Source organism: Elgaria multicarinata, chromosome 10, assembly GCF_023053635.1.
Source record: "Elgaria multicarinata webbii isolate HBS135686 ecotype San Diego chromosome 10, rElgMul1.1.pri, whole genome shotgun sequence".
NCBI lineage: Eukaryota > Metazoa > Chordata > Lepidosauria > Squamata > Anguidae > Elgaria > Elgaria multicarinata.
Window position 1 is genome coordinate 53,841,843 of NC_086180.1, and position 26,399 is coordinate 53,868,241.

A 26,399-nucleotide genomic window follows, 5' to 3' on the forward strand; every position below is an offset into this window, starting at 1 on the left:
TCTCAGGACCTTGCTAGACCAGGCGTTAGCGCGGTGTGAGGCCCGGTTTCCCTCCTGTGCATCCAGATGACACACAGGGGAATCCGGGGTCAGGCTGCACTGAAGCCTGCCTTAAGCCGGCATAAGCAAATATTTTCTGCAGCCCCGGCCTGAGGGTCTGTGGCTTTTTGCAGCTACTCGCTTACTCGCGAGTAGCTACATCGGGCCCGGGGGGGGGGGAAGGTCGGACCCGCCAGGAGAGGGGGGGGAAAGCCGGACATCGGGCCTGGCAAGAGGGGGGGAAGATCGGGGATGGGATCGGGCCTGGCGGATGGGGGGAGGACAAGCGAGCAGGCAGGGGGGGAATCAGGGGCAGGGAGAGCGGGGGGGGGGGCTTAATTTTTTTTTTAAAAAACCACCTACCTTCTCCGGCGGGGCTCCGGCGCACATGGTGCCTTTAAGAAAAATGGCCGACGCTATGGGGCGCCCCGTTGCGTCGTGCGTGTGGAAGCCAGCAACGGCGTGCGCTAACTCTAGCGCGCCGTCACCCCTCCTCCCTGCCGGCTTATCCAGCAGGTCTAGCAAGGCCCTCAGACAATGTTTAGTACCCTCTGAAGTATTCTAAACATAAATAGTGTCTCTGAATAATTAAACTGCATGACACTAATATCTTTCTGGTATAAAGATTTTGCGGTAGTACCAGCCACCAAGAATATATTCAGACATGTAAGCTATCATCTTTGAAGCAAAAATCTCTGCTGCTGCCTCAGTGATTACCTGCACTCCACCTGAACCTCCCTGAGTTCCAAAATCAGCAACTGAGGCCTCATTCTCAGCCTCACCACTAAGATCCAACAGGTGGGAAATAGAGAAAGGGCCTTCTTAGTGGTGGTTCCACAGTTGTGGGACTCACTCTCCAGGCAGAGCATCAAGTACCCTGCCCCCCCCTCCCATGGCTTTTGGGCCTGCGTTGAAGACCTTCATGTTTCAGGAAACCTTTTAACGGTCTGGTTTATTCTACTCCTGAATGGCTGTTTTATTCTATGGGTTTCTTACTTTTTCACAATCGTATTTATACCAGTTTGATATTGTAAATTCCTTTCTGAAACATTTTTGCTTTGAAAAGCAGAGCATAAGAGCCTAAATAAAATAAATAAAATACAGTTTTTTGAAGGTCCCTAGAGTCTCAGTTATAGTTTATTGCAGAAATGGGCAGGGGATATAGGACTGTGTTATAAGAGGACTTATTTAAGCAGCAAGTAACAGGATATTCATGAGGAATCCCACAGCCACATTTGAGAGGAAGCAATTAAAATATGCTGAACCTGCAGGGAGAAAACTTTGAATTAACACTGAAAGGAACATTTGCTGAAGTTTGAGTAAACATTTTAGAAGGATCTTGGCCATGGGAAAAGCCATTGCTAGATAATATAGTGTTATATTAAGTAATCTGCATAACCACAATTTGGCTTTCAGCTAGCTGCAGAAAAGCAATGCCTCTCAGATGCCAAAGGGGTTCAGTGAAACCTACTAATGATCTAAGCAACAGTTATGTCACATACTAGCCACTAGATGGCACTATTCAGCTACTTTTGCTTTCTACTAACTAGAACCCTGTAACATAAAACGGGCAGGTTTATTTATTTTTGTTCACTAAAGGAAGAAAAACAACAAAGTTTGTGACTATATTTAAACAGAGTAAATATTGAACTATGAATATAAATGGTTTATAATCATGACTGGTGACTCTGTGAAACTGAGTTCATGCTATTTTGGTTTATTTTCCTCTACGAAATCCCTGATAAAGAAATTGAATTGTACTTAAATTAAATCCAAAGACTACCATATATTAAGTCCCAACTGGAAGCTGAATTATAAGGTCTGTGTAAGAATTGTGCTTTAATATTGATTGAAGGATTAAAAGTTCAATATTGATGCTCTCCACTGACGTTTTTCCAAATGTGATTGTTGCAATATGCTCCTTTGTAAGGGTGCCTTGGAGACTATTTGGAAACTTCAGCTAGTTTAGAATGCAGAGGCCTAATTATACGCTTGAACTGGCCATGAGAAGCAATCCCCTTCCCCAATATTTTGAAAAATCTGCACTTCAGCAAATTGCTTCTGGGCACAATTCAAGGTGCTGCTTTTGACATTTAAAATATGGAATTATTTGGGTCTTGGATATCTTAATATTGTGGTGATTCAAACATTACCAACTTTTAATTTCAATAATACTAGCACGCTAAGTGGGGGCTGAGGGAACAGCAAGGCAGTTATCAATTGTTATGTTGCTGTGTATTTTGCACTTATCCTACTTCTCATAAAATGGAGGAGATTGTCAAACTTCAAATGGAGAATTGAGATTATACCAAATTTTATTTTAGTAGGGTGACCAACTGTCAGGATTTCCCCGGATTTGTCCTGTTTTTTGTTCTTTCCATGGTGTCAGGGGGGATTTTCTATAATTTTCAATAATGTCCTGGAATGACACACCTTCCCCTTTAAGGCTGCCATGAGCATGGCAGGAGGGAGTGACATGCTTTCTTGAGGCACATCATTCCCCCACCCCGAGCTCCAATTGAGGTCTTAAAGGGGAAAGTGGGTCATTCGTGGACATTATAGAAAAGGCCCCCATTGGAGTGGATGGTGGTGGTGCAGAATGAAATCCTTTCCCCTCCTCCACTCCAATCGGGTTCTTTAAGGTGGCGGGGGAATAACGTACTTTCTGCAGGACTCAGAAAGCTGCTTCCCCACACACACACAAGGTGTCCTCTTTTTTGGTTTCCCAAATATGGTCACCCTAATTTTAGTATCTCTGTGCCCAATCTGGGGCCTACTCTGTTTACATCTGTGGGCCTACTCAGATGTAAACAGATATAATTTCCTTCTAAGAGCACGAGGAGTAACAAACCTTGGACTTGTGTGTTTTCCTTTCCTCTCCTCCTCTCACGCATGCCCAGAAGAATGGAAGCATCTATTCCTGGTTTTAAATTAGCCACAGCTCCCCGGTAACATTCAAACTCAAGGAACTGTCCTTTGTTTAAACTCTAGTTAATGAACAAGGTTGGTTCAATCCTCCATGAGTTCAGCTAACCAGATTTTAAACAAAGCATAGTTTCCCCATTTCAGATGTTAACAGGGAGCTGCAGTTTGTTTAAAACCAGAAGCAGCCACCGCTGATCTCCCCCGCAAGCACTCACCAGAGGAGAGAGACAGAAGGAGTGGGCACGGCTCACCATGGCTCATGTACATAGCAGGGAATCATGGCTTCCCATTATGTCTGAACCAGCCCATAGTGCTAAATGCAAACACGCTGCGCTGGCAAATTAAAGCAAGGGGATTGTGATAATGCTATTGCTGGCCAGCTAGCTACCCATTACTATCCCTCAAAATGGTTCAGGAAAAGATAATTATCCCATTTATTTTATTAACTATATGACTTACAGAGATTCTAGGACAAAAGTGACTTGGATTTCAACTGGCTTCCCTTTGTTTTATATGTGGGTCGACTCAGAGGAGCGCTGGTTGGCTTGCTACCTTGCATTAGACCAACTCATTTTGCTGAGAGTGCCTAAGCTTTCCCAGCTGTTTTTCAGCAGTCAAATGAGCCGGTGTCCTGAACTATGCACGTAATGCCTTTTCTTACCCAATTCATGAGGGCAGTCATTATAATCACTGTGGCTGCTTTGTGGCTTAAAGGCTTTTAGTACAGCAATGGGGGTGGGTGAGGGGTGAAGGCATTCCAGTTACAAGCCAAAAGCTTTAACTTTGGATCCACAAATACCTGCCCTCTTATCAGACAATTTTTCACAGCAGAAGCCTGCTTGTTTTAAAACACAGTTTTCCGTATAAGGGCTTCCATTTTCTCCAGTGGGCTCTGGACCATTCCTCACAATGGGCATGCGGTTTCTATGGAGGTATTTTGTGACCTAAGCCCACCAATAGCCCCACACCAAAATTGTACGTTTTGAAAAATTCACAACAGATAATCGTTGATAAACCAAAGGATGATTTAAACCATGTTGGCATAACAATAATGAAGTAGATTTAGGTAACTGTATTTTTATACCGCCCAATAGCCGAAACTCTCTGGGCGGTTCACAAAAATTAAAACCACAATAAAACAACCAACAGGTTAAAAGCACAATTACAAAATACAGTATAAAAAGCACAACCAGGATAAAACCATGCAGCAAAATTGATATAAGGCTAAAATACAGAGTTAAAACAGTAAAATTTAAATTTAAGTTAAAATTAAGGGTTAAAATACTGAGCGAATAAAAAGGTCTTCAGCTGGCGACGAAAGCAGTACAGTGTGGGCGCCAGGCGGACCTCTCTGGGGAGCTCATTCCACAACCGGGGTGCCACAGCGGAGAAAGCCCTCCTTCTAGTAGCCACCTGTATCAATTTAATACAGAGTTTTGAACATTTTAAAGACTGGAGTGAACCAGCCTCTTTTTGTTTGTTCTAAAATGGAGCAAATACACACCTAGATCCTAAACACATCTTATGGATTTGGAAATTACAGCCTTTGGTAAACATCACTCTGGCCATATAACGTATACAGCAGCCTAGGCACATTTACTCAGAAGTAAATCCCACTGAATATAATGAGACTTACCCTACTTTTATTTTTGCTCTGAAAACCAAAGATTGAATCATACTTCACATTTACAGGTCTTCTAGAGTGTTCAAAATGCTTCATATAGTACATGGACATGATCCAGCCAAAATTAAATGAAATCAATGCGACTGAAATATACTTAGCTTTATTTGGATCATGCCCTAGCTGCAGCAGTGGGACTGATGCTGAGAAACGTTCTTGACTGAGGTAAGATTTGAATTAAAAAAAAATCTGACTCACAGCTCACACTTTTAGCCACTGCACTAACTCAACTCCCAAGAAGAGCTGAAGAAGAAAAAAGGGGAAAGTTCTGCATAACTAAAAAGAAAGAAAGAAAAAGAAAAGAAAATTAAAGGAAAGGAAAAAGTAAAAAAAGAAAGAAAAGTAACTTGCACTAATTTAAAGGCAATTTGGTCCAATAAATGGCATTGTCTTTCTGCCAATACAATTCTTGAGAGCAGATATATGTGTATTTGTTTTATTACATCTCCAGGAGATTGGTTTTTGTTGTTTATGTTGCAGCAGTATCTTAAATATAAATTTACATTCATTTATCACAGTTGTCACCAAATTTCACCTGAAGTGAAAGTTCATGGTACATTTGGATATTCCCCCCTTGGCCTTTTAAAAACATCTGAAGAATTTCAAGAGAAGCAAAAAGAGATCCGACAACACTAGCAAAAAGTTCTCACAGAGGGTTCTTATACACCCACCTCGCTAATGCTAAAAGGGTCAGGAATGAATTAGGCTTTAATTATCATAAGACTGCCTTTTTGTCCAAGCTATTTGTGAGTCAGAAATCCATCCTGTGCTTATCTTTGTATAGAAAAACGATGGCAATAAGAGAATTATAACAGCTCTTTATCAGCTGCAAAGATATTTGAAGGGGAAAGTGAACTGTTCCTTATTTCTATGATGATTGGGAGAAAGTAGCCCTAGAGTTGTGGGGGGCTTGTCTGGGAAAAATAGCCATCGTTTTTTGTGTTTTTTTGGACAAATGTGCCTGCTAGTCTGGAGAGTTTTATTGCTGGTACACAGCACACTTTGTTCTTTCGGTTTCCCTCAACCTGCTGGTGGCTCAAATTAGCAGCACAAGCATTTGAAATGTTTGACAAGTGGTCAGACTGAGATATCCATATTCATACTCCTGCCATGATGGGAGGAAATTTTAAGAGGCAGTAAAAATAAATGCTCTCAATTCCCTCCCCGCACTTGAGATACGCAACTTTTAAAACATGGTTTCTTAAGCGTCAAGGGGGTGAGTCCAAACCAGAACTCTTGTTGCATTTCAATTATTTTTTTTTGTTATTCACTGTCCCAATACCAAAACTTTACATGTTTCTAAGGGACAATGCTGACTTTTGGGATTTCAGAATTGAGCTTCTGAAGAGATTTCCCCCCTCCTTTCTGAGTTGAATCTGTGCCTTTGCACCTTTCCCCCCAAATAAATTGTATGCAGTTTGCTGAGGGGAAAAAAGGAGATAAAAATAATAACAATAATAATCTTGAGCCACGGTGCTTTACAGGTTTCAATGGTGGGACGGATGAGAAGAGGCTTGAGCACATAAAGGAAGATCCACAGCAAGGTTCAAAAACACACCCTCGGACATATTCATGATTAACTACATTCAAGACAGTCTGTCCTTCCCTCATGGGGCCAACTGTCAACAACAGCCCTGTGGGAAGGAGAGGAGAGTGAGGGGGCAGACAAAGAAGGCTTCAGGATCAGTGGGGCCTTTTCTTTTCTTTTGAGAGTATCGTTCTTGGTGCATCCTCTGAGTTGGTTCCAAACTAGATCTTAGTCATGACCAACTTGTTGCATGGATTTCAGTGGGTCTACTCTAAGCATGACTAACCCATTGTATTTTATAAGTATTGTAAGCCACTCTGAAGACTCTTGCAAAAAGCTGGATATTATACAACTAAATAAATTGGCCACCCCAAAAAGTGCGGTATTCTAAAAGCATTTGTTGTGGTTACGTTTTTACACTGCAGAAAGAGATACGGATAACTCCTGAGGGATAATCAGAGACTAACTAGATGCTAACGCAGGCCCTCCTTGCTCCGTGCTTCAGACCACATGTGAATGCCATAAAATTTCATACTGTTTTTCTTTGTTCCCCACCTGACTCTTTGCATGGGGTAGACTATAAAGCTCTCTATATAAAATAACAAACAATTCACTGTTGACTAGACATGCTGTCAAATGGACTAGCTAAGTTGCTAGCAAAACTAGGGAAGATGTCTTGTTTGAAAAATAGATGGAAAGTGGCCAATTCAAATATGTCATACTTTGCTTTGTTAATATTGCAATACTCTTCTCAATGCTTTAACAGGATCACCAGGGCTGAGCCCTGGAAAGAGACAAGTAGCCCTTAAGTCATTATTATAAAAGGCTTATCGATGGAGAAGAAAAAAAATACTGTGACAAGAGCGCATAGCAATGTAAGCATCAGAGCATTGCAAATAGGAAGTGACTGGGAGCCTGCCCAGTTAACAACGCTGCTCTTTGTATGACAGCTATATGTGACAATTACTCCGGACAGCCAAACAGGAGGCAGAAAACACCTCGGAAACATGGAGCAGCTCTGAGTAACTTTCAGACTGGACCTGACAGAATGCATGTCGTAACTCATAAAAGGGAGCTTCCCCTCTGTTATTTACTAGGTATATTAGCGCAAACTTTAAGAAAATTCTATTGAGTGATGCGGCGTGGGGGTAGGGAGAAAAATGGGCTTGTGCAATCTCTGGCGTTATTGCACGATTCAAAGATAAAAAAAGAGAATTTAAGCAACCTGACTTCCATTCCAAACTCGTTTTTCTTGCTAATTATCTAAATCAGTATATGTAGCAGTAGTAGTAGTTTATTGTTGTAACCACGTCATAACACAGTAAATCAAACATACACATAGAAATAAAAAACATATATATATATATATATATATATATATATATATATATGTTTTTTATTTCTATCACGCATAAAATCAATAATGGTTAATTGCTAAAATAATAACTGTGGTTATGGCTAAAACTAATCCTAGACTGCAGTTTAGCAAAACATCTAACAGGATTAGTAGAGACAATTCTCTTTCTAATTTTTAAGAGGCAACGGAGTGAAGATGGCCACTTGGTAGCTAACATAGGGAAGTGCATCTGCCAGCAGATAATGAACACATTCCGCTTCACAGCCCGTGAATTTAGCAGCAATCTGGCCCAATGTTTTACCTCTAACTGCTTCATAAAGCAGGCAATGTAGGACATAATGTTCAATGTCTACCACTTGCCCCTGGCCACAGGGGCAGTGGTGCTGCTTCACGGGAACTTTGCGAAATCTGCCCTCGAGATATGACGAGGGCATGGATTGAAAGTGCAGGCTTGTAAATGCCTTCTTTAGTGGGGCATCTGTAAGATTAAATAGATACTGAGAAATAAATTTATTTTTCATAATAATAATAATAAATTTATTAGTTACCCGCCTCTCCCTCCGGATCGAGGCGGGGCACAACACAAATGCAACATCATACAACTAATTAAAGCATTTTAAACCAATACATCACTAAAAGCAGCACATCATTAAAAGGCAAATTTAAAATTCAAGTGGGTAGGCCTGCTGGAAGGTACCATGGGGGTACCACAGGGAGAACTTCAAGTATTGAATCAAAGTAGCATCTCATCTGGCATTCCGCTCAAGGACTCAATCACAAAGATTTTTTTGGGTCCAAGGACTTAATGTCCTCTGAGAAGGGCAGAGAGTATATTTGCAGAATATGGGACAGAATATTTGCCCACTGGTTCCCCTCCCAGTAGTACCAGTAGAAGGATTTAACTAAATGGTCTTCTGGGGGCCTATCAAGTTTCTTGAAATATTTTAATAATGACAGATGGACTCTTAAGAGAAATTGAAGGCAGCCCTGTCTCCATCCTTAAGTGGGCATCAGGAATGCCCGGAGGGAGACCCAGGGCCTTGCTAGACCCAGTTGAAAATCTGGGGGAGAGGAGGGGAGAACTCGCGTTATGACTAACGCGAGATCTCGCCCTTAGCAGCCAGGAAAGGTAAGTAAGGTTTTTTATTATTTAAAAAAATATTCTTCCCCCCCATCCCTGATCTCATTGCCCTGTCCCCCTTCTCCTTCCCCCCATCCCTGATCTCATTGCCCTGTCCCCCTTCTCCTTCCCCCCATCCCTGATCTCATTGCCCTGTCCCCCTTCTCCTTCCCCCCGTTCCCGATCTCGTTGCCCTGTCCCCCTTCTCCTTCCCCCCACGTCCCCGATCTCGTCGCCCTGTCCTCCTTCTCCTTCCCCCCATCTCTCCCGCTGGGTCTGCTCTTCCCCCCCCGGCCCCCATCTCCCTCCCGTGATTTCCCCCCCCCCCAGCCTGATGGGTACAGCGCTCCTATGGCCTGTCCACTGCTTTTCCTGGCTACTTGCATGTAAGTGCGGTAGCTGGGAAAAGCAGCGGACCAGTCCACACGCCTGCGGTCCCGGCCTCAGCCCGACCTGAGGCTGGGACCGCAGGAAGAACTGCGCTACAAGCGGTTCCGGTTAGCGCGGTGCCAGGGCGGCTCGAGTCCTGGCTGAGGCCAGGATCACCTGTGTGTCATCTGGACGCACACGGGCCTCGCACCGCGCTAACCCGTGGTCTAGCAACGGCCCCAGTATATATATGACATTATCTGAATGACATAATCTATTGAATTTTTAAAAGCAGAAATATAAGAGAACCAGTGCCCCTTTCTACACCTAATGATTATTCCAGGCAAATGGAGGGATCGTCCCTGCCTGCTCCCGGGATGCCCTGTATGTCATTTGGATGCACAGGGATGATCCCAGGGAAATAGGCAGGTGTAGAAACTGCCTAATCGGTATTAGTCACCCATCATCTTTTGCAAACCTAACACTGGCCACAACAGGACACCAAAAACTGATGACAAAAACACTGAAAACACATGAAAAACTCTTGGACTTACAGGAATAGTAGGCTAGGTCTCTTCTTGCATTAATCCATTCTTCCTTCTATCCCACTTTCCTACTTTTTTCTCTGCAGTTTCTTTTAATGACTAACTCCATTTTCCTTGCCAGATTTTTTAAAGAACAAGCCCTATATACTGGGGCCTCTTGGGAGGAACATTTCCCACAGACCAATCTTGACAATGAGCTGTTGTAAGACTAAGAAAATAAATGCTAGCATTCTCATTAAGTTTCAACTATCCATCCATCACATTTTCCTAGATGTCTTTTTAGGCATTGGAGAATAAGTAGAGAAAGAGTAATAGGAGTCTGTTCCCTGCTATAACTGCTGTGGATTGAAATCGTCAGGTACACTAGGCAAAGTGTCCACACTGCTCTGCCTCAGTTTCTAGATGGATGTATATTTTACTGCGTTCCCTTCCACTTTCCTCAATAGAGCCCCGAAGAGAGACTGGGCTGGCATTCAGAATTACCACCTTCTTACAGATATAAATAAAACACCAAAGGCTGCTCAGCTTCCAATGATAACATTAAGTGCTTTCACCTAACCTTTACTCTTCTTGAGTCAATTGAGAACTCTACTGTAACTATTTATCTTGAACAAATAGGAAAACATTTCTCTCAATAGTTACAGGAAGAGGACCTGCAATGCTCAAATTCAATGTGTCCCTTGAGTTTGTTGTGATGTGCAAAGTCAGGCATGTGAAATGGCATCCTTAGCAGATCATTTATTATTTATTTATTTTATTACATTTATATGCCGCCCCACAGCCGAAGCTCTCTGGGTGGTTTACAACAATTTTCATTTAAAACAACAACCCAACTTTCTAGTCCTGAGGGCTGCAGGGGGGAAAATGAGGGAAAGCGTTGACTGCAGAGATTTTAGAATCCGAATAAGACATTGAAAAGGGCTCTAAGTGGAAATGTATGGATGAATTCAGTCATTGTTAAATGATGAAACAATTGGGTACGAGTGACATTGAATAGACTGCTCCCCACCACAAGCGCTTCCAGATGAGGCTTTTATAGTGCCATCACCTCACCTCATTCATGGAATTTTAGTGGGGGGCAGATCTTATGTTCTTCTCCTCATAACACTCCTATATTTTCCTACCACTTCCATCTTTTTTCTTACTGTGGCCAGCATGGTGTACTGGGGGGATGATAGGAATTGCAGTCCAACACATGGAGGGGGGGGCAGGCTGGGAAAGGCTGTGGTATATTACAGGCTCCCAACCTGAGGCACGGGGGCCATAAGTGGCCCAGTCAGCAGTGGACTGTAACATTTCTGGAAAGGAGCAGGAGATCTTGTTGGCCTGTCTACAGCAGCGTCTGGCCTGCCTTTCTGCCTGCTTCAGTTGTGCTGCTTCCTGCCCCAATAGAGGCAATGCCACACCAAGGTGCATTGCACTGCAGATGCATTGCAGCTCTTACTGTAGGACTTGTGGTGGCACACGTGCCGAAAGGGTCGACTATCACTGATGCACAGAGTGCCTTTCATTGAGCAACTTCAGCCTTGGCCACAAAAGACAAACTGAGGGGCAGGGCAGATGGCAGAGCTCCTGTGTAAGTTTGAGCCTTGGTTCCTCTTCTTTTTAGGAACAAAACACTGTTTACCCTTGATGGAATGCTGAGATCATAGCTAAACCTCAAGCATATAGGTTATGGTGGTGGTACTCCTGGACTATTGCTAAACCTTGCTCCACAGCCGCTAAATTTCACCACTGCAAGAAAGGCATTTCTGCCTACCTAGGAAACTGCCTACAACCCATACACAGTGGCTGGGTTCGGATGACACGCTAGTCAATGGTTGTTCTCCATTTTGTTCCTATTACCCACCCCCCACTCCCAATGATTAGCATGTTGTCCGAACCCGTCCAATCTTGGGAAACAGCCACCTGGGGCAAAGGTCTTCCACGTAGGAATCTTCTTGATTACTGCTGGAAACAGGATAATGGAAACCCACCTTAGCCTTACCCAGTAAGATTCTTCTTTTGTTCTTCTTAAGGATTTTGTGAAGCAGCCCCCCCCCCCCCCGCGCGCCTTTAACAGTCACAATCTGGGAGATCAGGAGATGCAGGCACTTCACCACCACTGTGCAGCTCCAAGATTTTGGAAGCTCTCCAGCAAGGCGCCCTCCAGGAAAGGGGCAGGTTCTTTGAACCAAGCCCCCTCACTTCCTCCGACCTCCCTCCTTGGGTGCCTTGCCACCGCCTGGAGTCAGCTTTTGACCCCTAGGGCACATTCAGTGCTTTTGGGCAAGGGCAGTGTCGGTTCTGTACGTGTACCTGGGCTGAAAAGTACCACAGAACGACTCCTGCACTGAGCTGCAAGACAGGGGTGCTGGGAATTGCAGTGCCACACATCTGGAGGGCGTCAGGTTGGGGAAGGCTGCTGTCACACCTCAACTGTTGCATTTCTGCCTGCCATGCAGCTCTGAGAAGCACAGGCGCCTGACTGAAGGAAAAGAAGAGTGGCCACCAGCTTAAAAAGTGTAGGGAAACCCAGAAGCTGAAGAGACGAAGGAAGGGGGCTCGCTTACCTCTCCCCCTGAGGCTCTAGGGGAACTTCTTACTGACTCAGCTGGGAGGGGCCGTGGGAGGAGGAGCCGCCGGGGTGCCCTGGGCTGGCCTTCTCTTGCTGAGGGGGTCTCACGCCGGCCCAGTCCTGCCCCTCCGCTTTCACCCTGTGGGCGCCGCCACGCTCCAGCCGCGGGCCTCGGTGGGAGGACAGCGACGTGAATGCTCGCTAGCGGGGCACGCGGCGGCGGCGGCAGGAGGGCGACTGAGACTCCGCGGCGGCGTCCCGAGCAGAGGGCAGCGCGCACGGCCATGGGCACCGAGTGGCTGCGCTGCGTCCTGATGGGCTGCTGCTTGGCGTGGCGCTGGGGCAGCAGCGCGCAGAAGGCGGCGGCGGCGGCGGCGGCGGGGCTGGGCGGCGGCGAGTACTGCCACGGCTGGGTGGACGCGCACGGCAGGGCCTTCGACGGCTTCCTCTGCCCGGAGCGCTTCGACACGCCCGACGCCACCATCTGCTGCGGCTCGTGCGCCCTGCGCTATTGCTGCGCCGCCGCCGAGGCGCGCTTGCAGCAAGGCGGCTGCACCAACGACCGCGAGCCGGAGCAGCCGGCTGGGAGCGCCCGTGAGTGTCGGGGCCGAGAGGGAGGAGGGAGCCAAGCCGAAAGGCCGGCTGCGGCTGCCGGGAGGGGCGGGCTGCGGCTGCTCCTCCGCCACCCCACCGTGGAGCTCCTGCGGCCCGATCCTGCGCAGGATTGTTCCCCCAGGATTCAAACTCTCATTGCAAAATTTCAATGGGGCTTTGATTTCGCAATTCAGGCTGATTAGAATCATCCAGTATCGGCAACAATCGTCCTGGCCGTGCAAGATCTACAAATGGATCGAATGCGTACTTAACTCGGACGTAAATCGTCCTGAGTGCGATGGAACTATCTTTAAAATCAGGGGGCCTAGGATTGCAGCCTTAGGTGCTAGGATTTGGGGGCTATATCCCTCCCGGCTTGATGAGAGGAAAATTGCTGGGCGATTCATGTTTTGGAAACCGAACCATATTTTAATTCAAATCCTGAGCATATTTACTCAGAAGTTAAGTCCTAAGAGCGTGTGTACAACATTGAAGTCTTCTGGTTGATTTCAATTCATTTCAACCCACCTCTCTCGAAAGCGTCATAACCATTGTTACATAGCAGCTGCCCTTGAAGAAAATCCCAATGATTTTTTTCCTTTCTCTCTTTTTCCAGAGAAAAGTACAGCTGTCGGATTAAAAATTCCCGTAATAAGGATACTCTACTGCATCGCTCCCTGCTGCGTTTAGGTGTTCTTTCTTAAGCGATGTAAACAATTGCGTCAAGCATTTCTAGCATGGAGCTATTTAACGAACTAGCAGTCATATCCATATCTGCTCAGATGTAATCCTCCTTGAATTCAGTGGGGCTTCCTTCCTTCCAGGAAAACGCCCATAGGCTTGCAGAGCAGGGCTGCCATGCAAACCTGTTCAGTTAGTTATCCAGGGCTAATCCCCATTGAACTTGATAGGACTTCTGAGTAGATATGCATGGGATTGGACTGTAAATCCCTTGTAAGAGTTAAGAAAACGGAATGGACTCCGACTGTGGTTCTGCCCCGAAAAGGGAGGCATTTCCTACCCATCTGGGGAGATCAGCATCTGTCTCGGATCGGACAGGGCTTGTATGTGGCTGCTACGAATCCAGTTATTAAGAGACCAAGGCTGCAATCTTGCACGCAATTTCTATGGAGCCAAACTTGAATGCATTTGCGCTGCGAATCTTACTCACCAGCCGAGGCGGCGGCTGGGTAGGTTCTCAGAAATACGAAGTGCAGAACGCGTTTTTCTTCTGTCGACCATTTCATGCTTTTAATCAATTGAGAAAGGGATCATAAATAAGGAAGTTCATGAGTGCTATTAGGAATACTGCTTAGTTTGGGGTTTGTTTGTTTTGTAAGCAGATAATTATCTCTCATTCAAGCACATGGCCAGGACTAAAACACGTTTCCTCTCAAAGCTACTGTCTAGCTCACCTTGAGAAGTCAGTACTGATTAGAATATAAAATGAAAGGGAAACTTCAGGGTGAACTTTGCTGCAGTTTAGAGTTAATCAAGGAAGCAAAGTTATTTGCTGTTTTTGAGTGCTCGTGCGTGTCTGTGTCCCATTAACCCCTTAGCCCCAAATATAGTGATGTATCTTATAGTAAAAGATGATTTAATTTATGGCACCTATATGTTCTCTGATTGTGTTCTTGAAGTTTCAGTGTCACTGGGAAAATGGGTAAGGGTTCAGCTAACAAAGAAACAGATAGCTGTCTCTTTTCCATGTTAAGCTAATATCTGTCTTTTTTCATCTTTTAAAAAAGACAACTTGAACAAGTTTACAAAATCCAGGTGGCGGTTTTTTTGGCAACCTGATCCTATGCATCCTTGCAAGTCCCTTTGAATTCATTGGGACTACTCCCAAGTAAGTGTGCATAGGATTGTAGCATAGGATTACTCATCTCTGTAGGGGGTAAGTCCCACTCTCATCAAGTCCAGTGGGTTCAGGATTTCAGCCTTGTCTCTATCATAGTACCTTAATTTTACTAGCTGCTTACACAGAAGTTCCAGAGCTTTGGAACTGTAATGTCATGGTTTCAAAGAATTCCTGTGTTGGATTAGAAGTGTTCACATTATTAAAAAAGTTAGACATCAAGAATGCTTTGTTGACCTATTAGGAAAATATCCCAGGGACAGTAGCCTCTATGTCTTTCAGGTGGGACAGCACAATCTTGTTGGACAGCACTTTTTAAGATGCTATGAATGATACTATGCTACTAGAATTGTCAAGTAGTTAAATCCACTCTAATTCTACTTTTCAATTGGCTTTCATTTGTTGTATCTGCTTTGCTCTCAGAAATGCAACTGTTTTCAACCATATTTTATTTCGACTGGGCATATTATCATTAGTTGCAAAGAGTTTACCATTTTAAGATACCTACTTGGGCCCCCACCATGCCATATACCAGCAAGATCTTTTTCTTCTCCTCTCCCTCCATTTTCTTCTTTTTTAAATTTAACGCAGAGCCTAAGAGAAACTTCTGTGAAACTCTAAGGCTGTCTTATTGTTTTGTGATCTTTTAGTTGGTCCCAGCAAAGGTACTGTCACAGAAGTTTCTCTTAGGCTCTGCGTTTAATTTAAAAAAGAAGAAAATGGAGGGATTGTGCTGTCCCACCTGAAAGACATAGAGGCTGAGTAGAAACAAAGGGCTCAGTGCAGAGCTGGTTAGGCATTGCTAAATCAGAATGAGTTGAGAAGTGATGTGCTTGTAACTGGCCATTGCATTTTAGGTAAAGCACCTAAGTTACTTATCTGATGAATTAGTGTCAGAACTAGAATTATGAGTTGCTGTTATTGTGTGATAATCCTTCTGTAGCACTTGGTATGTTGGATAAAACTGAATATACTTTGGTTCTTCATAAACTTCAATATGATGATTATATTTGGAATGTCTTTTCTTTTATGCTCAGAACCAATCTACGTACCATTTCTCATCGTTGGATCCATATTTGTCGCCTTCATTTTTGTGGGTTCCTTCGTTGCCGTTTATTGTTGTACATGTTTAAGGCCGAAGCAAACATTGCAGCAGCCAATAAGATTCTCTCTTCGAAGCTACCAGATGGAGACTTTACCAATGATCTTGTCCTCCACTAGCCTGAGGACTCCATCAAGACAATCCAGTAGTGCCACCAGCACCAGTTGTACTGCTGGCTCTCTCCGCAGGTTTTCCTTTGGCAGGCCAGAATCTGGGTACGTTGTGGCATCTTCACCTCCCCCTTACACAGCAGGCTGTTTACAAATGGGGCCTTCTATCAACCTCTCTCAACCATCTGGATTTTTGGTATCTGCACCCTATTTCTCATATCCTCTTGACTCGGAGTCATCTCTGACTGGGAAGAGCGTTCCAGATCTTAGCCAGAGCTGAAAAGAGTTTTCTGAACAACTTGTTCACAAAGAAGCACAACTAATTTTTGTTTAATGTGGTTTTCATTGATGTGTTCTCTGGTTATGAGATTGAAAACGATGTGAATGGGCGAGTTGCCCTTTTCAGAGTACGAATTCTTGCAAGAAATTAAAAAGAGAGAAAGAACAGTATTGCTTTAAAATACGTTTCATGCACATTCCCAAACAACAGTAATTTAGAGCAATATTGTTTTCGAAAAGGGTCACCTGACTACTGTGCTCAGTCTTAGTGACTAGTCTTCTCTTCAGTATGTGTTTAAAGCTATGTATCTAATGTGAGCAGAGCTCCTACAGATACGCTTGTCTAGGAGCAAGCACCACTGAACTGAATTGGACTTACTTCTGAGTAGACATGCCTAGTAGTATGCTGTCATCAGCCAAATTGTTTGAAGACTTTATTTAGGTGATGGGTAGCATTACTACCTATTCCATTGGGGACATAAGGTATACGCTTAACTTTCTCCAACTTCAGTCAATGGGAAGTTGCCTGGATCATGCCTGATGTTTCATTCCTGATTAACCCAAGAATAAGTATCACTTGTTATAAAGGGAGTGGCTTTATAAATAGGTATTGACAGACTGGGGCACTAAAATAGGAAGTTATAAAATTATACAAGGTTCATGGTTCTAGGTACCAGAATGTTTTTTTAAGGTATCAACACTCCTATCCTAACTAACATGTTCTGTGCCAGGAAAAAGGTGTTTAGGATGGGCTGTTCCGAATGTGTGACAGTACTGGTCATTGTGCCGGCACAAGAAAAGATTACTGACTTTGCAGGCAGATGCAATAATATAAATACTTAGAACTGCAATATCAGTAAATAACCTTACTGATACAACAGGCTACTTTACTAATGAGTTTTAGGTAGAACTGTGGACACATTTTTTCAATAGAGAGAGAAGATGTAATAAAACTTATAAACTATACCATAATTTCACTGATTGCCAATGTAAACATTAAAATGCCGTAGTAGTATTTTTGCCAGAATTTGTTTATTGTATCTTATTCTGTGGCTTGGAGAATACAAGTTGGGAAAACGTTCTTGGTTTTATTTGTAACATTAGCACTATATAAATTAATGTTTAAGAGCTGTAATTTCAAATGTATTGACAACATTAACCATATTTAGTAGTCACAGGTTTTCTTCCAATAAAACACTCCATGGTTGATGTATTTTGATTATTGAATGTGTTTATATTTTGAATTAATAAAAGTAACTTACTGTTCGACAATTTTGTATATTTATAAAGCTGCCTGTAAGATTTCTGAATTACTTTCGCTGCTTAATTTACATTTAAACGTATGAAAATCTTAAATAGTCATAAATCAGTTTTATACAGCTATGTAAAGAGAACGCTAAATCTTAAGCAGGGCTTAATTTGGCCTGGGGCTCAGCCCATGTCATTTTCAATACCAGGTCTCAATTTTGGAACATCAGTGTCTCTGAGCAAAGTAAATTTACTTTACATCACAAGCACATACAATCTTGCACAGATGAGATAACTGGGCATTCCAATCCTTTCACGTTCCAAGTTTGAGCTTTGGCACTTTCAGAAATTAACTGCTAGTCTTAACTGCACTTTGTACTTTGTTTCTTTTAAAAATGTACTTTTAATGTGTTTTTATTCTAGTTTATTTTGTCCACTGCTCTGAAATTCTGAATGAGGAGCGGTATATCAATATTGTAAACAAAATAAATAAATAATAAAACTCCTAAGAATCCCACTAAAGACAGGTTGCTTACCTGTAATTGTAGTTCTTCGAGTGGTCATCTGTGCAGTCACACATATGGGCTCTGCGCCTGTGCAGGGCCAAGTTCGGAAACTTCTCTAGCTGAAATCTTTTTAGGCGGGAACCCCTCCCCCAGCATCCACTGAGCATGCTCAGGGGTTCCCGCCTAATCCCCTCAGTTCCTGAAACCACCTAAACAGTCTCACTGAGGAGAACCACCAAGTGATCAAAAAGAAATTAATGACACCATAGTGGGGACGGTGGGAGGGTTGTGTGACTGCACAGATGACCACTCGAAGAACTACAGTTACAGGTAAGCAACCTGTCTTTCTTCTTCGTGGTCTTTGTGCATCACACATATGTGCGATTAACAAGCTGACTTACCGGAGGTGGGTGGTGTCAATTGGTGGATAATATTCATAGTATTGCCGATAAGACAGCACGCCCCAAAACACAGTCTCTACATGCTCTAATGTCTAGACAGTAGTGACTGGCAAAGTCAGAGGTGTCGACCAGGTAGCCGCTTTGCAGAGGTCTGGTAAAGCGATCCCCTTTTCAAAGCCGTGGAAGTGGCCACTCCTCTCGTGGAGTGAGAGCGCACTTTCCCCTCCAACGGGAGGCCAGCGAGTTCATAGGCTAATTTAATAGTCTGAACAACCCACGCAGGTATTCTCTGCGGAGATGCTTGAAGTCCCTTTTGTTTACCCCCATAACAAACAAAAAGTCTTTGGGATCTCCGGAGAGTTGCTGTTCTGGACTGGTAGAAAGCGAGAGCACGTCTCACGTCCAGGGTGTGTAATGTCGACTCAAGGGGAGATGTCGGCGATGGAAAGAAACTTGGCAGAGTAATATCCTGTCCAAGGTGAAAGGAGGACACAACCTTTGGAAGAAAGGCTGGGTCTGGTCTAAGGACCACTTTGTCAGCATGAAACACCGTATAAGGTGAGTCCATATGGAGTGCTGCTAACTCTGATGCACGTCTAGCAGACGTGATGGCAACAAGGAATGCCACCTTAAAAGTCAGCAATCGCAAGTCCGATTTTGCTAATGGCTCAAAGGGCTTGGCAGACAGTACCTTGAGCACCACGGATAAGCTCCACTGGGGAACAAAGGAGCGAACTGGTGGGATGGTATTTTTCATACCCTTCATGAAACGCTTAGTTAAAGGGTGAGTGAAGACCGAACATCCCTGAAGCCAACGGTGAGAGGCAGAAATAGCTGCCAAATAAACTCTAAGTGACGAGAACTTGAGTCCTTTTAAAATAAAGAAAAAGTACAATGACTATAGGTGCTGAGAAAGGGTTTTCATTTCTGCTGAGAGCAAAAGCAGAAAATGCTTCCCACTTCTTGGCATATGATCTTCTAGTGGCTGGTTTTCTGGCTGCTAGAATAATGTCCCATACGTCAGCAGGCAGGGATAGATTATCTATCGTTGCCTGATTCTCCATGCTGTCAGGTTCAGGGACCGGACATCTGGATGGAGAATGAGTCCTTTCTCATTGGAGATTAAGTTGTGGCATTGGGGCAGTTTGATAAACTCTGCTGAGGACAGTTTGAGTAGCAGAGTGAACCATGGCTGCCTTGGCCACCAAGGTGCTACTAATTTGGCGTTGTCTGTGCGCAACTTCAGGATCACCTTGGATAGTAGTGGTATGGGGGGGAAACAGGTACAGGAGCTGTCCTGACCACGTCCTCTCGAAGGTGTCTCCAAGAGATGCTGTCCCGTGGCCCGCCCTCGTGCAGAATAGGTTGCAGATGGCGTTCTCCGGTGACGCGAATAGGTCTACTACAGGCTGCCCATGCCTGAAAAATCAGGTCGAGTACAGACCTTTTCATCTGCCACTCGTGCGTATCTACGAAGGTGCGGCTGAGGTTGTCTGCCAGGATATTGTCCTGGCCTGCGATATGAATGGCCGATAAAGTCATGTCGTGGGTGATTGCCCAGTACAAAATGTGCAAAGTTAGGGAGATCAGGTCCATAGACTGTGTCCCACCTTGCTTGTTTATATGCCAAACAGCAGCCATGTTGTCTGTAAGGATTTGGATTACATGTCCTGACAGGGTCTGCTAGAAGGCATGTAGTGCCTTCTGGATGGCCATCAGTTCCAGGACGTTTATATGCCTCTTCCTGTCGGTAGGGCTCCAACGTTCCTGTATAGTAAAGTCTCCGCAGTGGGCTCCCCAGCCCAAAAGAGACGCGTCTGTCATCAGATGTTGGGATGGCAGTGGCGGTCTGAAGTCCAAGCCCTGCATAATATTGGACATTTCCGTCCACCAAAAGAGAGTGTCTTTAGTCCTGGAGTGAGAGTTTGAGTGCAAGAGTAATTAATGTTGTAGCTCTTTTCTCCGGAAGGAAAGCCCTGGAGCGGGTTGAGTCCAGAATTGCTGCAAGGAATTAAATTTTTTGAGTAGGTTGAAGGGGCAAATCTGTACCCCTCGAGTTCTCAGAAAGGCGCAAACTAGTGCCATACACTTAGTGAAGACTCGGGGGCAGTAGAAAGACCAAGCGGAAGCACTTTAAATTGGAAAATGTCTTCCCCTACTATGAATCGGAGGAGTGAATTAAGGAATGGAAATAAGCATCCTTGAGATCTATGGATGTGAACCAGTCCTCTTGGGAGAGGAAAGGTAGGATGCTTGCTAAAGAGTTCATCCAGAATTTTTTAGGGGTGATGAACTCGTTAAGGTCCCTTAGGTCCAAAATAGGTCTTAGCCTCCCATCCCGTTTCGGAACCGTTAAGTAGCGGGAGTAAAAATCCGCATCGTAGGGCATGAGTTGGTAATCGCTCTATGGCGCCCTTCTCCAAAAGAGATATGATCTCTTGCAACAGAGCGTCTGTAGGTGGAGAGAAATGCAGGTTGCTTACCTGTAACTGTAGTTCTTCGAGTGGTCATCTATGCATTCACACATATGGGCTTTGCGCCTGCGCAGAGACCAGACCGGAACCTACTATAGCTGAGTGGAACGTTTTTGGCGGGAACCCCTCCCCCCACGCTATCGCGCATGTCCATGGGGTTCCCGCCCTTACCTCAGTTTACAGGAGTCCGACATTGTGCCCCCATAAACATGAGTGTAAATAAAATAAAGTACATTCCACAATATAACAGTGTCATTTGTAAGTCTCACACCACCAAGTGGGGATGGTGGGTGGGTTGTGTGAATGCATAGATGACCACTCGAAGAACTACAGTTACAGGTAAGCAACCTGCATTTCTTCTTCGTGGTCTCTATGCATCACACATATGGGCGAGTAGCAAGCTGACATACCTTTGGAGGTGGGTTGGTGCATCATCTGAAGATCTCCGAAAGCACTGTCCTCCCAAACGAACAGTCCTGCCTCGCACGGGTGTCCAAACTGTAGTGCTTGACAAACGTGGATGGAGTGGACCACGTTGCGGCTCTACAGACTTCAGTCAGTGGAACACCTCTGGTGAAGGCCACCGAAGTTGAAACAGCTCTGGTGGAATGAGCTGTCACAGGTTTCACTAACTCTATTTTAGAAATAGAGTAGGCCAATTCAATTGTCTCCACTATCCAACGTGACAGTCGTTGGCAGGAGACAGGGAGTCCCTTAGAAGGCTCCCCATAACAAATAAACAATTGTCTTGTCTTTCTAAAATTGTCCGTTCTGTCTTTGTAAAAAGCAAGAGCCCTTCTTACATCGAGAGTATGCAAGGAAGACTCAAGAGGTGTAGTTGGGTTAGGAAAGAAAGCAGGCAAAGTAATGTGCTGGGACAGATGAAAAGTTGACACTACCTTAGGTAAGAAGGCTGGGTCTGTGCGTAGCACAACCTTGTCCTTATGAAAAATAGTGTACGGGACATCTATCCTAAGAGCTTTAAGCTCACTTGCACGTCTTGCCGATGTGATGGCTACTAAAAAGACAGTCTTTAAAGTAAGCAGCCTAAGGTCTGTCGAAGCCATGGGCTCGAAGGGCTTGCGTGTCAATGCTTGCAGCACAACTGACAGGCTCCATGGCGGCACGATAGTCTTCACAGTCGGTATCGTGTTCTTCAGACCTTTTAGAAATTTCTTGGTTGTCGGATGGGTAAAAGGTGTAAAACCATCCACACCCCGATGAAAAGATGTAATCGCAGCAAGGTGAACCCTGATGGATGCGAGCTTAAGTCCCTGCTGGAAAAGTGTCAATAAATAATTGAGGATAAGGGCTAAGTGGCAAGATTCTGGTATTTGATTACCATCTTTTGATGCAAAGTTCTGAAATCTTTGCCACTTTGCTGCATAAGATTTCCTTGTGGAAGGCTTTAGTGCTGCCAAAATAATGTGGTCCACAGTCAAAACTCTGGTTCCAGAGGAGGAGTGGTTGTTATCCTCCATGCAGTCATCTTGAGGGTCGACAGATCTGAGTGTCGAACTCTGCCCTGGTGTCGAGACAGAAGCTTCGGTATCGACGGGAGCCTGATGTAATCCCCTCTCGATAACCGAAGGGCGTGAGAGAACCACGTCTGTCGAGGCCACCACGGTGTGATCAGGATGCAATTGGAGGTGTCCATCTGGATCTTGGCTAACACCTTCGTCAATAGCGGGAAGGGTGGAAAGATGTAAAGGAGATTTCCTTTCCAAGTCCTGGTGAAAGCATCTCCTAAAGAGTGCTTTCCCTTTCCTGCTCTGCTGCAGAACCTGGAACAAGCTGCGTTTTCTTCGGTAGTGAAGACATCGACAGCAGGGCGGCCCCAGCAACGAAAGAGATCGTCTCGGACCTCGACATCGAGCTCCCACTCGTGGTCGACACGGAAGGACCTGCTGAGGGAGTCCGCAATGATGTTTTCCTTTCCTGCTACATGGATGGCAGTCAGGTAAGTCTTTCTCTTGATGCACCAGTTCCAGATTCTGAGTGCAGAACGGTTCAGAGGGTGCGATCGTGTTCCACCCTGCCTGTTGATGTAAGCCACAACGGTGTTGTTGTCTGTTGCGATCAGGACATTTCGGCCCTCGATCATTTGTGAAAAAGTCTTCACGGCATTCTCCACAGCTAAGAGCTCCAGATGGTTGATGTGTTGTTCTCTTTGATATAGAGGCCAGCGACCCTGAGCGGTAAGGGAGTTGCAATGAGCTCCCCATCCTTCTAAGGATGCATCTGTTGTGATCGTTACCGAGGGCGCCTTCTGTTGGAATGGTACCCCATCGAGGAGCGTCGACATCGAGAACCACCATTGCAGGAATGCCCTCACTTGCTTCGGTATCGAGAGGTAAGTTCGTCGAGCATTGTGTCGAAGATCGAAAGTCCTCAAAAACCAGGCCTGTAATATCCTCATCCTGAGTCTTGCAAACCTGATGACTGCAGTTGTAGCTGCCATCAAACCTAGTAGTCTCTGAATTGTCCATGCCGAAATTTTTCGGCGGCTCTCGGTATCGATGGCTAACTGCTGAAGGGTACTCGCCCTGGCCAAGGGTAAGTACGCTCTCCCGTCTCGAGATGAGAGGGTTACCCCTATGAAGTCCAACCTCTGCTGTGGGGTCAATATGGATTTTTCTTCGTTGATCCACAGCCCCAACGAGTCCAACAGGTTGAGGGTAGTTAGAATATCTGTCCGGAGCGTGTCGCTGTTGTCCGCTACCAGAAGCCAGTCGTCGAGGTATGGATAAACAAATATCCCTTTCTGTCTCAGGTGGGCACACACCACCGCCATGACTTTCGTGAAGACCCTCGGTGCCGTGGCCAATCCGAACGGAAGAACGGTGAATTGGTACTGGGCTGTACCGATGGAAAAACGAAGGTAAGCTTGATGCGACTTCCTGATAGAGATATGGAAGTACGCATCCTTCAGATCCACCACTGCGAACCAAACCTTTTTGTGTAGGAGCTGCAAAATCGAAGCAATCGTTATCATACGAAACTTTCTCGGGGTGATGAATTTGTTCAATTGCCTTAAGTCCATGATCGGTCGAAGACCTCCATCTTTCTTCGGGACCGTGAAGTATCGGGAGAAAAACCCCTGGTTGAGTTCCTCTGCGGGTACGGGAGAGATAGCTCCCTTCGACAGCAAGGTCTGTACCTCGAGCAGCAGAGGAGGGGATGGCGCCGTTACTTTCACGCCCGAAAAAGGAGGAAGGACATCGAGCTCGATGGCATACCCCGAGTTGATGATAGTGAGCACCCAGGAGTCTGTTGTTATTAACTCCCATTGATGGTAATGGGGTGCTAGGCGGTTCGCAAAGGGAGGTGGATCTGGATCCGAAAAGTCAAACCCGCTGCTTCTTGCTGAAGTCGGGCTGCCTTTTTTCTTGTTGGTACCTGCCTTGGTAAGGCCTCTTCCTCTGAAGCTGATGTTGTTGCTGTCGAGGTTGGAGCTGGTATTGGGGTCGATGCTGTTGTTGCATCGGAGGCCTTGTCCATCTTTTTGATCGGTACTGAGTCTGAGGAGGAGCAGTAAACCCCATCTTTTTGGCTGTTGTTCTTGCCTTATAGATGGAGTCTAGTGTTTCATCGGTTTTTGAATGAAATAGACCTTCGCCATCGAATGGCATGTTTTCAATCCTAGCTTTGGTTTCGTGCGTAAGATTGGCTGATCTGAGCCAAGCATGCCTCCTTAAAGAAATGGCCCCCATCATCGATTTTGAATGGCAGTCCACCTGGTGTCGAGCGGTGGACAATTGTTGCCTTGCTATGGCCGATGCTTCATTTTGAAAAACCCTTGCGAGCTCTTTTTTGTCCTCTGGGAGGTGTTCACACAAAGATCCCATCTTCTCCCAGAGAAAAAGCTGGTACCTCGCCATCGTTGCCTCGTATGCAGACGCCTTGATTCCTAGGGCGGAGGATGAGTAAACCCTTCTTCCAGTTTGGTCTAACTTTCTCCCCTCTCTATCTACGGGCGCAGAATGGGTTTTCTGTGACTGGCCCTGTGCAGACTCCACCACTATTGAATTTGGTTTAGGGTGTTGAGCCAAAAATTGTGTATCATCCTCTTTTACACGGTATAGTGATTCTAATCTTTTTGAAGTTGTTTGAGCCACTGCTGGAGTTTTCCAAGACAACTGAGCTGCTTGTTTTAGGGCGTGAGGTATTGGGATGGCTAGACGTTGATTTGTTGTTGTTTGAAACACGTCATAAATTGGGTCGATGACCGATTCATCTGCCTGCTGAATGTCGAGGCCTAATGCATTGGCCATTCTGAGCATATGGTCTGAGAAACGGACCATATCATCCGACGGCGAAGAAGGGTCAGCATCATCGACTGCATCGTCCGGAGAAGGTGCGGTTGGAACCAAAGAGTGTGCCGACTCTGAGTCGGATGGATAGTTCTCTTCTGGCGAAGACAGCGTCACCACCTGCAAATCCAGCCGTTCTTCCTGTGTAGATAATGCAGCCGGCGCAGCGACCGGTATCGCATGTTGTTCACGATGTCGAGGGGTCGATACCGTCGGAACTTGATGCATGGAAGGAGGAGGCAAAGGTAACTGGCATACCCTCGATGTTGGTGGAGGATGTGCATAATAGCCCTCAGGCTGGTAATGCTGCTGGTCACCTTGAAAAAATTGTTGCGGTCGGTAACGATCCCACTCGTAATAGCCGTACCTGGATTGGGGATCAGAGTACTGCGATACTCTATCCCAATCGCGTCTTGGAGTCTGCCTTGGCGAGGGCTGCACAGGGATTAAACCCTGGAGCTCCTGGGGTCTTACAGGTTGTCGAGCGGAAGCTATCGACACCGAATCTCGGATCTCGCCTTCTGATAAACTTGGAGGGCGTGTCGGTACCGTGGCCATCGGCACCGACAGAGGCCTCGACACCGAAGGAGACCTCGGTATCGAAGTGGTCGGCGCGGCGGGAGGGGTGGAATGGCTCCTGGCCGATTCCCGCGGCCGAGGTGACGCTAAAGCGGCCCTCTCCGCATCCCTCTTTCTCTTTTTCTTCTTCTTCTTCTCCAGTTCGGGAGAAGGCATCGGCGTTCTGGCTTTCTTAGAAACCTTCTTAGCCATTGAAGTTGATAAAGACCGACCAGGCGTGAGGGGTATCTCAGCCCTATTTGCTCTGGCCTGCACTTCAGTGCTATGGTCTGGCGGTTTGTCTGGAACAGTCTTGGTAACTGCCGTTTTGTGGGCAACGGACTTATGAACCGCTTTTTTCTCCATTGTAGGGGCCTCCGTGGCCTTGAGAGCCTTTTCCCACAGTATCGAACGGAGTCGGTCCGCTCGATTTTTCCTTGTTTGTTTGGTAAATGACATACAGTGGTGGCAGGCCTCAACAACGTGTCCTTCGCCCAAACACAAAACACAAAGGGAGTGTCCGTCAGTCGGCGGAAGTTTGGCCCCACACTTAACGCACTTTCTAAACGGGGCTTTAAGTGCCATAAAGGCCTCACGCGACCGAAGTCGCTGAGGAGAACTATCTACAATAACTTTTTTTTTTTTTTTTTTTTTTAGATACAAGGAAATTTGTAAGAAAAAAGAGTTTAGAAAGAGATTAGAAAAGATTGAAGAACGAAGAAGATAGTAACAAGAAGAAGCTATACGAAAACGCTAGAGGTTCGGTAAACAGGTCTGTGCACAATGGCGGACGACGAAGAACTGAGGTAAGGGCGGGAACCCCATGGACATGCGC

The 26,399-nt window shown here is 45.4% G+C and overlaps 2 protein-coding genes across 2 annotated transcripts in view; one reads left to right on the forward strand and one right to left on the reverse strand.

The window, feature by feature from the left end:
* ATP8A1 (ATPase phospholipid transporting 8A1) overlaps positions 1 to 26,399 on the reverse strand; it is a 234,655-nt gene that overhangs the window by 93,201 nt on the left and 115,055 nt on the right. The window lies entirely within an intron of this gene.
* Positions 12,316 to 16,065, forward strand: SHISA3 (shisa family member 3). Its single transcript, XM_063135091.1, has 2 exons — positions 12,316 to 12,715; positions 15,611 to 16,065. Exons 1-2 carry the CDS (start codon positions 12,316 to 12,318, stop codon positions 16,063 to 16,065), a joined length of 855 nt encoding a protein of 284 aa, XP_062991161.1.

What these genes read in the sequence shown, in the direction of transcription:
- SHISA3 (XM_063135091.1), top strand. Translation starts at nt 12,316, where the DNA reads ATGCTCGCTAGCGGGGCACGCGGCGGCGGCGGCAGGAGGGCGACTGAG. An exon ending in GCAGCCGGCTGGGAGCGCCC is followed by an intron (nt 12,716 to 15,610) that starts GTGAGTGTCGGG and finishes TTTTATGCTCAG; the next exon opens with AACCAATCTACGTACCATTT.